Source organism: Misgurnus anguillicaudatus, chromosome 15, assembly GCF_027580225.2.
Source record: "Misgurnus anguillicaudatus chromosome 15, ASM2758022v2, whole genome shotgun sequence".
Classification (NCBI taxonomy): Eukaryota; Metazoa; Chordata; class Actinopteri; order Cypriniformes; family Cobitidae; genus Misgurnus; species Misgurnus anguillicaudatus.
Genome location: NC_073351.2, coordinates 5506616 through 5521627, shown reverse-complemented (window position 1 = coordinate 5521627; position 15012 = coordinate 5506616). Strand labels below are relative to the sequence as shown.

General features: G+C 37.3%; 1 protein-coding gene across 1 annotated transcript in view; it reads left to right on the top strand.

Annotated features, from left to right (window-relative positions):
* dmxl2 (Dmx-like 2) overlaps positions 1 to 15012 on the top strand; it is a 74694-nt gene that overhangs the window by 53168 nt on the left and 6514 nt on the right. Inside the window, exons 30-40 of the mRNA XM_073853304.1 lie at positions 2805 to 2998; positions 3112 to 3248; positions 3564 to 3649; positions 3730 to 3931; positions 4047 to 4164; positions 5254 to 5319; positions 5710 to 5796; positions 5907 to 6028; positions 6105 to 6243; positions 14644 to 14704; positions 14806 to 14933. Coding sequence (XP_073709405.1) covers positions 2805 to 2998; positions 3112 to 3248; positions 3564 to 3649; positions 3730 to 3931; positions 4047 to 4164; positions 5254 to 5319; positions 5710 to 5796; positions 5907 to 6028; positions 6105 to 6243; positions 14644 to 14704; positions 14806 to 14933 — 1340 coding nt within the window. The remainder of the gene's footprint in view (positions 1 to 2804; positions 2999 to 3111; positions 3249 to 3563; positions 3650 to 3729; positions 3932 to 4046; positions 4165 to 5253; positions 5320 to 5709; positions 5797 to 5906; positions 6029 to 6104; positions 6244 to 14643; positions 14705 to 14805; positions 14934 to 15012) is intronic.

The following is a 15012-nucleotide window of genomic DNA, read 5'->3' as shown; positions in this document are numbered from 1 at the left end:
ACATGCAGAATTGAATCTGACATCAACTCTTTGTTCCTAATAATCCCGCTCAAAACACACATACACACATTCACTCTGTGCTGGAGTTTGACTTTGAACATAACTTTTTAAGATTGTTTAAGGTGAATCTTTTCTTTCTGATGCGTTCTCCTCAGATGGTTTCAGCAATCAGAAGAGATAAACAGACATTCCACACTGTCAGAAAGAAAATGTTTTAGAAAACATTCAAAGGGAGAGAAAATCTCCAAGACAAGCCACCTGAAGAGATGAAATACACTTTATCTTGTTCATTTAAGCTGCATTTCAAAACTGTTTGAATATGAAAGCCTGTGGTCTGAGGAGTGCGTTGTTTTTTTATATCCAGCTGTGCCTACAGGACAACCCACGATATTGCTATGTTCACAGTACAGTAAGAAATAGAATAAGACATTTCTTTCCATATTTACTTACATTTTGTTTGTTTCTGTCTGTAGTTGATCACAAACAAATAATGTTATATTTTAAATATCTTCATGTTACATGCAGACATGGTTCACTGATATTTGAAAATATCTAGATGACTATATTTGTATTTTGCTGTCTTTTGTGTTTGTTTTGCGAAATAAGTTCAAAATAATAATTGGCCTCACACACCCCGATCATTTAACTTCAGAAGACATTTTTTGGGCCCTGTTTTAACAGTTTAAGCGGATGGTCTAAATAGGCTTTTGCTAGTTTAACGACAGGAATAATGGTCTAAAAGGGTTGTCCCTATTATCTTAATGGGTGTGTTTTGGATGTAGCGTGCAATAAACCAGTTAGAGTCACATTTCCCATCCACTTTAAAAGCCAGTTGCATTCATGCCATAGCGGATTCCCTATTTACGTGAAGGCATTTGTAAGTGGAAGAAGAAGACCACTAGTTTAAATTGATGTTAAAACATTTTGAAAGATTTTTTATTGAGAAAAAACTTTGGTTCTCCTTAAAAGTATTATTTTTAGTCATAGAGTAATAATTAAAATCAGCAGGGTTTAATTGCCGATAAAGTATTTTTACAAGAATACATATTTACAAATATGTGAAAAATGGTTTACGGTCCAAAAAGTTGTGATGCACTGATATATCAGCCAATAATCAGTATCGGATGATTAAAGCACTTTTTCACACTATCGGCTATCAGAGGATAGTTTAAAAACAGCAGATATTCATGGCCGATATATCCTGCCAATGAAAAGAGAACAGGAAAATGCAATGAATTCGAGCTCTGTGTATAGAAAATGTAAAGAAATATCAGTAGTTTAATGTTTAACATTAATGGTCATCATATGAATTAGTAACATTTAGAAACTTTTAACTTCCGAATTTAGTTAATGCAAGTTAATATAACCATCAAACTATCTGCATTAGCATCGGCAGATATCAGTCTGAATTGTAATTGGTGGAAAATTTTAATATTGGTGTATCTCTACTAAAAATACTTTAGTATTTCTCAACTGGAGATAAAGAATTTATGAAGGTTTCGAGAGCCATTTCAGCACTTGGTAGAGCGCTGAATGAAACAGGAAGTGTCCCTTGAAAACCGATCAGCTAAAAACATACTAAATGGTAGTTTTTCACAGATTAAAGGGGCCATGGCACAAGACTTTTTTAAAATGTCAAATAAATCTTTGTTGTCCCCCGAGCACATATGTGACGTTTTAGCTCAAAATACCATATAGATAATTTATTATAGCATGTTTAAATTGCCACTTTGTAGGTGTGTGCAAAAATGTGTCGTTTCGGGTGTGTCCTTTAAAATGCAAATGAGCTGATGAAATTCAAACACTGATCACAATGATGGTGGTTTGTTGCAATTAAAACTCAATTGTGCTTTTATCTGCATTAAATGGCAGTGCTGTGGTCGGATAGTGCAGATTAAGGGGCGGTATTATTATAATAAGAGCTCATTATGACATCATAAGGAGAGCCAAATTTCAACAACCTATTTTTTCACATGCTTGCAGAGAATGGTTTACCAAAACTAAGTTACTGGGTTGATATTTTTTTACATTTTCTAGGTTGATAGAAGCACTGGGTACCCAATCATAGCACTTAAACATGGAAAAAGTCAGATTTTCATGCCATGGCCCCTTTAAAGACTGCCAACAGGTTTTTGTGACGGTTGGGGTTAGGGACTGGAGTAGGTTGGGGAGTAGAATATACAGTTTGTACAGTAGAAAATGCATTGCGTCTATGGAATAGTCCCTTTAAACCACATATGCCATTGCCAACATGTGTGTGATTTTGTGTGTGTGTGTGTGTGTGTGTGTGTTTGAGCTGCATCATCATCATCATGTTGTGTTGTTTTGTTTGTTGCATTTAGTTGCAACTGATGAAGTCAAACAGGATGCTGGGGAAGGTTTGTGTTGTGTGTGAGATTGTGTTGAGTACCACCTTATACAGAGATCTCTCGCTCGCTCTCCTTCTCTCTCTCTCGCTGTCTCTGTTTCAATTTCTCAGTTTCTCTACTTTATTAGCATGCCTGTGTTTCGTTTCTCCAGCATACTGCATACTGTGCATTACAAACTTTATAATGTCTATTTATTATACTGTAGTAAGCCTATCAAGTATGTGAGTCAGTATGCATTATGTAATACTTGAAAAAAAATGTATGGATACAGTGTTTCATGCAGTGTGCTTTTCTTGATACTGTTGTATACTTTAGGGCAGAATCTGTGGACTTCTGGGTTTTTGCACACTGTGAGCATAGTACTTTTTATAATGGGTACTCTGTTGTTTCTAACGTAGACTGTCTTTCTTCCCTGTCTCTTTCTTTGTCATCCAGCGGTTCCTCCTCCGACACCTCCCGCTGAGGATGTAGACCGGCAGCGGCGCAGGTTTAACATGCGTATGCTGGTTCCGGGACGTCCCGTTAAAGAGACTCCGGTCGCCCCGCCTCCTGTACCCGTTGAACGTCCCACTTACAAGGAGAAGTTCATCCCACCTGAACTCAGCATGTGGGATTACTTTGTGGCCAAAGTGAGACCTCACCAATGTTTGGAAATTGTCATTTGAAACACATTAACCTTAAATGTTTTAATCACTGCCGCTCAAACCTTAATAACCCAGCAATGTGTGTGTTTATCCTCCAGCCCTTCCTCCCTCTCTCCGACAGCGGCGCTCTGTATGATTCAGATGAGAGCGGTGCTAGTGATAATGATGAGGATGATGATGATGCCTTCCTCTCTGACACACAGATGACTGAACATTCTGATCCAAACTCCTACAGGTCTGACCAGAAATCAGTTTTGTATTGAGCAAACAAAAATCTGTTTTGTAATCATAATAGTTTCAAGTTTTCTTATAAAAGCGGCCAAACTACCAAAAAGGTACTACACCCATAATCCTCCTAATAGATCAACCAATCAGCAAAGTTGTCACCACTGAGTTGATAATGGTGCTCTGTTGAGAATACTGAGAATAGACTAAACTAAGAAGGAAATGATAAAATATTTGTTCTTGATTGAATGAAATGGCTTTTGGCTATTGTGTATGCACCAGCGTGTCTGAGTTAAAGGGTGGTGTTGTGTTTTTGTCTCTGCAGTTGGTCTCTAATTCGCCTGGTTATGGTCAAACTTGCTCTGCATAATGTCAAGACCTTCCTGCCCCTCACAGGATTGGATTTCATAGGTGCATTAGCGGTTAAACATCACACAGACCCATACAAACTAGTTGAAGATCAATTAACAGTTTGCTTTGTGTCATCTTAGAGTTGCCCGTCAGGTCTCCTCTGACAAACGCTGTCCTGAAGACACTGGAGAACTGGGAGCAGATTCTCGTGGAGAAGATGAATAAATTTGACGGACCTCCACCGAATTACATCAACACTTTTCCCACGGACCTAAGCTCTGGCGGAGGACCGGCTATACTCCGACACAAAGCCATGCTGGAGCCCGAGAACACACCCTTCAAGTGAGAAGTTTAAAACTTTGTTGTATTTCGTCCCAGGATTTACACACCACGTGCATTTTGTATCCGCAATGCGCAATCGCTGGATTGAACGTGTGTGTTTGTGGTTTTTGTTCAGGTCAAAGCATCATCTCTCCTTTCCTGCCCGACGTCTGTGGCATGTTCTGGTCAAACAGGAAATGCTTCAAGAGACTCTGATTCGCTACATCTTCACCAAGAAAAGAAAGCAGAGTGAGGTAATTACAGATGAGGTGGAGTTATGCAAATGAAGGGGCAGGGCCAGGAACACACTGAGGTCATTGATGGGATAGGTCAGTGCCAGAGAAAGAGTTTTTTAAAGGTGCAATGTGTAATTTTTAGAAGGATCTCTTGACAGAAATGCAAAATAATATACATAACTAAATTATCAGTGGTCTATGAAGACCTTTCATAATGAACCGTTATGTGTTTATTGCCTTAGAATGAGACGTTTTTATCTACATACACTGAGGGTCCCCTTACATGGAAGCAGCCATGTTTCTACAGAAGCCCTTAACGGACAAACTTTTTTACTAAGTTGTCTCCAACAATGAAATGTTTGTCCGGTGGCAGCTACCGTAGCTTCTCTATGTTTTTTAAAAGCAAGAGGTGAGCAGTGGACTGAGCCGTTGGTTGCAATTTGCAAACTAACCACTAGATGCCGCTACAATTTACACACTGCACCTTTAAGTAAGAAAATTACACAGTGCAGTGCAGCAAGACCCCTATGTACAATAATTAAAGGGTGTGGTCAAGCTCAGTGAGGTAATGAATGGGGTGTGGTCTGAGTTTATGTTATGTATTAAGAGTGAGGTAAAAAAAAAGCAACAGGGCCAAAACTCACCTTAATGTGGGTTAGTAAAAGCACTGAGACCATCATTTGGGTTAATCCAGTATCTGATACGCCGGGGTAAGTACTGACATCATGTTTTTTTTTTTTATGTACATTAGTGGGCAACCGATATGTTTTTTATGGCTGGACAAAAAGATTGGATCAGTTGATGTCATAATTGTAAAAAATCCAATTATTGTCCGATATAACAGCCATGAGGATATATATTGTCCAATCATTAATGTGCATGTTTACTTATAGTAGGATCATCTCTCATTCTCTCTCTCTGTCTCTCTCTGTCTCTCTCTCTCTCTCTCTCTCTCTCTCTTTCAATCCCTTTCTGAGCTCCAGTTGAGATTCATTTTGCGGTTTATTATTTACATTTTTTCCCCCCATTTGTTCTGTGCATGTGTTTCGTGCTGTGGCCCGTGTTGGTTTGTTAATGTTTGTGTGTGTTGTGGTGTGTATTGTGTAGTCTTTAGATAATCATGTGGACCACCTCATACAAAACTGCGTTACTGGATCTCGCAAAACCAAAAAGGTACTGAGACACAGAACGAGACTCGTCTCTCTGTGAAACCCCCTCTCAAAGCTTTGGGCTTCTGTCCTCTCTTATCCTCTGCTGTGATCACACAAACACAACACGTTCGTCTGTTTCCTCACGACCCCTAACTCAGCACTGCTCTCCATCACTAACCGTCGACGGCACTAAAGTGATTAACCAATCGAATGGATTCAGCTTCAGACTCCTCATTTGCAATATCAAGCATTAACTGAGCAGTTACTTCATGTTTCTCCTCGGGGAAAGTTTGTATGTAGTCGGGACTGCATGTCGATTGACTTCCTGCTGCTGCCGCTGTGTGTATGGGGATGTGATTGTGAAATGACAGCAGTGAGTAATATAAGTGTGTGTGCGTGTGTTGTATTACAGGTGGAGGCTGATATGGGCTACCCAGGAGGCAAAGCTAAAATTGTCCACAAAGAATCTGATATTATCATGGCTTTTGCCATTAACAGGGTCGGTACACGTTTATTTCTTTTTGAAGAAGCGGCAGTACTTTTTTGCCAGTTTAATACTTGGGAAAAAAATCAAACCTGTTTGTAATGTGTAGATGTCTATTCTCTCAGGCTAACACGAATGAAATAGTGCTGGCGTCCACTCACGACGTCCAGGAGGTGGATGTGTCCACCCTGCTCGCAGCTCAGCCTTACACGTGGATCGGAGAGGAATTTGACAAGGAGTCTCGTAGGTTAGTGTGTGTTCGTGTGTCGATTATTGAGCTCACATGTTTATAGTTATATGAATATCTTGCTTTCTCCGTGTAGCTCTGATGATGTGGATTACCGATCATCTCACACAAACATTGCTCAGGCAAGCACCGGTCCTTTCGCTCCCCAACAGATGGCAGCGTCCTCCTCTATGCCTTGGCTGGGCAGTGGGCAGACCAGTTTGGGTGCCAGTGTGGTATGTTTATCTGCGGACGATATTTGGTTATAAAGTGTGGACAAGCTACATGTGTTCCTGTAGCTCAGTTGGGAGAACATTGTGTTTTGTGTGCAAAATGTAGGGGTGTCCTCGACTTAGGATTTACATATTCGAATCAGAATTGTCGAATCTTTCTATAGTCGACCGATAGTCAAATCATCCATGTGTATGTGCATGGGGTGGGAGGGGGCCAGACAAGGTACAAATGGGTAACTTTTATTTTCTTTCACAAGCAACACACACAAACAACTTTCTGATGAAGTGACCAAAACTGTCTTTCAAGTGATAAACGAAAACAAAACTGACGATGCATTTTATATCTTTTTTTTAAAGGTCAAATGTAAGCAACATAAACCTTTGTTTAAACATTCCTCATAACATTTTAAAGCCACGATCTACAGAACATCACACAAAGATATAACAAAAAAAACATTTTGATAATAACTAAACCTAAAAAAATAAGAAATGTGATCCTGCCTTGGAAACCCCGGCTACAATTCAGCCATTTTATTTAATTTGGAGATTTAGCGCGTCAAAGCATGACAAAAAACAACAACAAATGACATATAATTTGTGATTGTTACTGTAAATGATAAAAACTAAGCTTTATATACAATTCATTAAACATTAGTTTATAACAAGAAAAACACTGAAATTAATGATTTTATAGACACTAGACGTTATTAAAGTATTCACTTTACAGAAACACCTGATGATTCTTATATTATTTATTTCAGGAATCTCTTTTCTATCATTTGAAAGTGAACACCGACCATAATATTAAATCACTACAAAGTCGTGTCAGGCATAAATATATTTTCGGTGCAGATATTTTCTGTGTCATCACCGAAATTTAAAGAAACTGCTTACCTGTTTTGTAGCTTAACTTTTGACAAGATAACCACCCTCTTAAATACATTTTAAAAACTTATACCCGTCGAAAAACATGAACTCCTAAATATGAGACGCAGAGCACCTAGCGCATTCGGCTAAATTGCATGCGCTAGCATGGCCAGCAGCAACAGTGCAACATCGATACAACAAAAAGAAATCCAAAATTTACAGACTTAAATTAGATCAGAATTTATGTTTATAATAAATACATTTTTTTAATAAAATAAGGTCAGAATTAACAAGGTGCAGAACAAATAGTATCTGCAAAATGCCTGAAGTGCACGGAAACAAAACACAAGCCAAATAGTTAAATCAGATAACCCCGAGTGATTTATAAATAAAATAAAATAAAATAAAATAAAATAGACATTTTTAAAAGAACGAAAGTATAACCAGAATTGCCAGCTTTGTCTTTTAAATGTAGAAACAAAGAGGCAATGGTTTATTAACATAGAAACCTCTTATGGACGTGCAGGGGTTGTTGGATTTATTAATGCATTTTATTTATTTTATTTTTTATTTATTGAAAGCTGCTACTTCACAAATTATTTGCATAGCATTATCATAATATGCTGTATATTAATATATTTGGAGAAAGCTCAGATAATGTGCACCTATATATATATTAGGGGTGTCACAATTAATCGATTGTGCGATGCATCGCGATGCGGGGGTGGACGATTCTGCATCGATGCAGTAATAACCCATAATCGATTATAGCCTGCTGACATCATTCGTCGCGTACAGGTATGTGGCGGTAGAAAAAATGGCAGAGGGTTGTGAGAAACGACTGATAAAAAATGCACCGGGTATTTTAAAAGCCGATGTCTGGGCTCATTTCGGCTTCTATGAACATGCTGGTAAGCACGAACTGGACAAGACACACGCTGTGTGTAAAGCCTGCCATGCACAAATAAAATATGTAGGCAATACCACTAATCTAAAGTACTATTCGGACGGGATTAGTTTTACATAGGGAGGTGGGGTAAAGCAAGTTTTTATCAGAGCTTCTCTGTAATCATTACGGACAATGTCAGTAAAGCTTACGGCGTCTTTTACCTTCTGTAAAAAGGTCCGGAGAAATTACCTCAGGTAATACTAATCCAGTGCGAATAGACCAGCTGTAAATATACACGTAAATCGCGTCATTTCCTTTCAATTTGCGGGTTTCTTTTAAATATAGAAGCGCTTAAAGAAGCATTTACTTGCGTTCTAGACGGGAAACAAGTCAGTGGCAGGTCAGTTTCTGAATAAAACACGACACAAACTTAAAAAAAAAAAAGTCAAATTCACTTCTCAGATTCGCGGAACTGTTTACGAAACTGACGTTCTCCCCAAACTGAAATTAATCACAGTGTTTCGCGTTTTCCTTGTCTGTTTCATGTTGTTTGCACATCTGATATCAAGAGGCAAGTTTTTTTTTTATTTTTTTTATTTTTTTTATATATATTTATTAATCACTTGACAGTAATAAAAATATTACATCAATGTATTCAAATATAAATTGTATGAAAATGAACAAAAATAACACAAAATTAAATAATTTAAAATTAAAATAAAGACATTGTTGCTAGGGGGGGAAACAAAATATTATATAAAAATATGAAAATAATTACATGCCTTAAGAATCTGACAGGCTTTCTGGTTTTTTGAGGGTAATATTAGATCAACATAGTGTACAATTTCTTCTTTAAATACTTTAAAGCATGGTTTTCGCCCAGAAAATTTACATTTATGTATATGGAATTTTGCCATTAAGATGATAAAATTAATCATGTATGTGTGAATTTGTTTGTCCTTCTGATTTACAAATAGACCTAATAATACATTTTTCCAAAGTAAAGCAAAATTTTTGTCAATATTTTTAACCATGAAGTCAAGTATATGTTGCCAGAAAACTGCAACTACATTACAATACCAAAACAAATCAAGAGGCAAGGTAACGTGCACGTGAAGACGAGAGGTGACGCGCTGCGCAAACGAGTTACCCCTCCCACTTCTGAATGTTTTACTGAGATTTCTAATCCCGTCCGAATTGACCATTAATATTACCGACGTCCTGTGGTAGAATTACATTATGCCATCTACCCCTGTAAAACTAATCTCGTCCGAATAGGGCTTAAGAAACCATGTTAACCGTTTTCACCCCGAGCTGCTAAAGAATGCAAGTGTTGATAATGCTTTAATTGACAGTATTATGCACTTTTAGTTTTTCCTAATGTTTTAGTTTTAAATGCTGCTGTTGTTTGCTGTTTACAGAACAAGTTTGTCTTGTTTCCTATTAAGTAGTATACTTTAGTATACTTCTTGAAGAAAACAAAATACAAAGGAGTTCAAATACTGTATCTGACTTCTTACATTCATCAAAATAAATGTAGCAATGTGCAGTAATAAAAAAAAAGGATGCAATGCATCGTGATGCAATGCATCGTGATGCATCATGATGCATCGTGATGCATCATGATGCATCGCAACATCGAATTGAATCGAATCGTTAACTTAATAATCGGAATCGAATTGAATCGAGGAACCAGTGAAGATTCACACCTCTAATATATATATATGAAGAGTTTCGTTGCAAAACGAGATAACCACCGTTTTGTTAATTGTTCAGATATCGCGTTTTTTGGTTGTGCATTCCAATTAATTTCAATGCAACTGCAGTTGGTTTGTTTTGATTTAAACCTTCATAACTTAAAAAATACAGCTAAGGAGCACAATAAAACAAAATAATAACATGATAACATAATAATAAACATGTTTTGACAAAAATGTTAAAAAATGGATTTATCTCGTTTTGCAACGAAACTTCATATATATATATATATATATATATATAATATACGGCCAAAATTAAATGATCCTCATTTAATAACACATCTGCGACGATTCGACTGTGAGATGCATCGAATCTTCGACTATTCGGGGTCACCCCTAGCAAAATGTAGTGGGTTTGATTCCCATGAAACCTGCATACTGACATATTAATAAAAATATATAGCTTAGGATAAAAGAATAAAAGTAAATGTAAGTAAATCATACAGAATTAAGAGCAGATATGTAAAACATGTGACATACAGTACTATGCAAAAGTCTTTGACACATGAGATATTTCACAAAAATTCTTAATTAGTAGTAACTAGTTTTTTTTAGGATATTATGCTGATAATATTTGTAAATATAACTTGAAGCAGAATAAAAGCATTTGTGGTCTGAAACATTTGCCCCCCATCTTACACCTTCATCCAGAGTGTAGTGAATTAATTTCTCACAGATATGAGCTGATGATGAGGCGTTCGTCTGACTGTTCAGCTCTTATCAGTGAACACAAACAGAGAGTTGTGGTCTCAACAGAGCTCTTGATGAGTCTGTATTGAGCTGATAAGAGTGTTTGAAGGTAGTCGAGTGAACCGCAGACAGTCCGCAGTTGCCCAAGGTACAGACTTGCGTCATCAGACGTTTCATTGTGTCCTCATTCGTAATTGATAAACACCACAGGGAAACACCGTAGTAGTGCTCACCCCAAACTACTCTTAGTTATGACTAACTTGTAGCGTGGCAAGCTACAGTGAGAATGGTTACATGTATGCATTTGGCAGACGCTTTTATCTAAAGTTTGTAATTATTCACTTTGCCCGGGAATGAAACCAGGATAAATGATGCATGAACTTTACATGTTTGTGCAAAAGCTGATGATTTATGTTACGAATAAAAATTATTCACAAACAGTTAAAATATTTGAAAGGAGTGACATTATTTATTATTAGTGATAGACATTGCATTAGATATTGCAGTTATTTAAAAAAAAAAATCATCATCAGCAAATAAGTCTTTTCAATCGGCCAATAAATCTCAGTTCTTTAAATGTTTGTTGTTAGTAATGTAAAGACACTCAGATGTAAAGCAAAAGTCTGACAGACAGTAAAATGACCAATCATTGTTCACTTTGTAATGTGGCGTTACATTGTGTTACACAGAACAAGCGTGCATAAATACTGTGCTTAACAAATATTTAGTTTTAGCAAATTCTTTTTAAAATCGGACATTAAAAACAACGTACATCGTTTGACCATAGTAATCAAGGTAAACCTGAGTCACAAATTGACTTACATTTAATTTTTGACTTTGTGAAGAAACTAAAGAATCTATCCCTACCGTATCTATATATATAAATATATTAATTTCTCCCAAGGGTTTTTGTCCTTCTAGGAGTTTTTCCCAATGGGTTTTCTCCTAGGGGGGTTTTTTGTCCCAGGGAGAGTCAGCCAACTTTGGCTTAACTTAGCACTTTACTGTATACGTTACATCAGGGGTCTTCAACGTTTTTTGGGTTGGGGACCCCTTAGATGAGAGAGGCATGGAGCAGGGACCCCCTGATACTAAATGTGTAAAACTTATATATTTAAGTAATCAGTAAGGTACAAGAGGCTGCCTTTTCGTATTAGGCACAACGCAAAGTGGAGTAAAGTAAAACTATTGACCAATCAGAATCAAGGCGGAACTGTTTTATAAATAGAAACAAACCATATTGTCACACAGCCATACTATATTAAGACAGTAGCCTACATTGGACCTATTATGCTGTTGTTGTACATGCATAATTTTTTTGTTAAAGTAGATTTATTTTTTTATATGAATATAATAATAATAATAATATGAATATGAATATAATAAAAATAATATAATATTATTTTAAGGTATTTGCAGTGTAATAGATTTTCATTTTACTGTGAAAATTTACCTGAACCTGGGCTTTCAGTTTATAAAAGATGACTGATCATGGTGAATGGCACAAAGAGACTCTCTATTCTGGTGGGGATAGAGGTTGTGCTACTTTATATTCAGAGGTTTGTTGCCTTTCTCGTGTATCGTCATTGTCACGAGTTTGACTAACGCAGCTTCATATCAGACTCAGGAGACAACATGCATTGAGTCCGCGCGCATCTCTTTGGGGCAACTTTTTGAGAGACGGATTTCAACCTGACTATGAATCTTGCACAAAGCACCATCATGGGGCGCGTTTCATACATTTTTAAATGCGAGCGATAGTTTTGTCAAAGTTTATAATGCAGACGCGGTCTGGTGTCATTTGCCTTTTGAGTTAGCGCTTTAAATCTGAACAGCGTGAAACAGCTGTCCAAGTTCAGAAACTTAGATGAGACAATGTCGCACCCGCACTGATCCTAAAATAACTTTCTGAAAGAAAGACACACATGCCTATAAGATTTACCTGTTTTATGATGCCTTTTCTGTCGCTACTGCTGCTTCCTGAGTGTACATTTATAATCTTCAGATATTTTATTTTGGTCCGCTTGTTAAACTGAACGCGCGCCTTCGCGGCCACGCACGTGCACAACTTAAAGGGGACATGTAACGTTTTTTTGTACATATATTTTACGTTTTTAGCAAAAATAGCTTGTGGTCAAACATCATTTGGCGGACCCCCTGCAGTTCCGTCGCGGACCCCCTGGGGGCCGCGGACCCCCGGTTGAAGACCCATGCGTTACATTATTAATACGCTTGCATGTACCATTTAACCTTAGCTGCTATATTCTACTTCTTATATTACCAAAATTGGGCCCGTATTCATAAAGTATCTTAATGCAAAAAGCAGAGCCGGCGCCAGACCATAACTAACAGGGGGGCATGTGGCTTTCAACAGGGGGGCACGCAATAGCAACAATAACTTGCAAAAACAAGGCAATAAAACAACAAATACAGTGCAAGGGTACAGACTGTCAGCTCATTTCCCATATAAAGTGCAAAAGATCACAAACTATGCGCAAAAGTAAAACTATTTTGAACTTTGACACTGCGTGAGCTCAAGCTGCGCTCGCGCTTTGCTCGACACAACAACAAACCGCTCTCGCGTGGCGCAAGCCAATGAAATTAATGGGTTTCATAGCGCAGCGCACACCGCGTCCTAAAAGCCGCTTTACCATAATCACGTCGTAATGCTGTTAACAGTCTATAGCCGCACTTCACATTTAGGCTTACATAAATTAAAACAACGCTAACTTACCTTTAAAATAGCTGAAGGCAGCGTGTACAAACATTAAACTTCCTTAAAACGGTGTCCTGTAGATTTGAAAATTCCACCTCGACCTCTAATCTCTGAGTTTGATCCAATCGGTGTTTGCATGAAGTCATCTGTAGCAGGCGGTGCTGGTTCGTTGTAAATGTTCTAATATCCATATTTTACACAATCCATAAAATGCCACGAAAAAACACGTTGCTAGTATCAAGTCACAAATATGCTAAAGACGTAAAGACGCATGAGACGCCGCAATACAACCAATCAGAGAATCTGGTCTATATTAATAAAAGAAAACATATCAACTTTATTTTCCTCATTTAATTACATTAAAAGTCATGAAACATTCAATGTTTAATTTATTTGAATTATTCTTGATATATATTAAATTAATAAAAAACTGTGTAGGGGGGCACAATAACCTGTTTGGGGGGGCACGGCCCGCGAATGCCCCCCCTTGACCCCGGCACTGGAAAAAAGTAGCTCCTTGTGACGCTATTCTAAGAAAATTCTTAGAAATGTGGGCGTTTACTCTTAAAATTAAAGAAACAATCCTAGTAAAGAAAAAAGCAATTCAAAAAAACATCTTAAACCTTAAAAGAGGTCTTAAGGTCAAAATTGTTACGAGCACGGACGAGGACTTTTAAGAGGCTTAAGAGTTTTATTAGCAGCCGGGAAAGTGGACAAAATGTGAAGGGGAAGACGAAAAATATTACACACAATGAATGACAGTAAGTTAACATGCAACACATTAGATCGTGCAGGAATCATGTTTGTGACCGATCTTATTAGAGACATAATAATATAATATAGCGCCAAAAGTAATCACTACATTAACTACAAAAACAGATTCGGTAACTAGAAAAACTATGCATGATTTAGGTCTGTTACAGACGTCTATAAGCAAAGTAATCATATTAAAGATATGAACAGAAATACATTTTGACACACAATTTTTGATAAGACAGGCACATTTATTTTGTTGGCAGCCAGCAATCATTAGTGTGTAGCCTATTTAAAGAATTATGCTAACGTTAGCGGTTTTCATATCGTAAGTGCTGAGGGGTTAGTTAACACAGCGTTACAATTAACCCCTCTGGGTCAAAATATTTTCAAGCCCACCAAAAAGTTGCTAAGACCTGCAGACATATTTCAAAACGATGCTATGTTTTAGTCAACAAGACACTGATTAAGATGACATAGCATTGGTTTTGGTATCTTACACACCCAACTCTTTCATCAATAACTCTCTGGAAAAAAAATAATACCTTTCCATAAATTTGCGTGAGATTGTCTTATGGCAGTGTGAAAACAATACGGAAAAAACAAATTTGCAAGAATGTAAACGGTCCGTGTTACAACTAATCCCGCTTTAGTTTTTGCGCGCACCCCTACTGTAAACTGTGTTAGTAATAATCTCTGTGTTGTTCTCTGTGTGTCATCTGTCACAGATCATGAAAAGGAATCTGAATAATGTAAAGCGAATGACTTCTCACCCCATCTATCAATATTGTGAGTGTCTTTTACTCATCTCTACCTGATACACACATATATATATATATATATATAGCCTACTGTATACAGTGATTTATCACATTGGTTTATGTTTGTAGATATGACGGGTGCTCAGGACGGCAGCGTGAGGATGTTCGAGTGGAATCGTCCGCAGCAGCTCATATGTTTTAGACAGGCAGGAAATGCTCGAGTAACACGACTTTATTTCAACTCGCAGGGCAACAAGGTATTTTACTCATTACCGGAATAATGACATATCATCACTATTTTCACATTTGGCCTACTAAATATAATTAAATAGCACT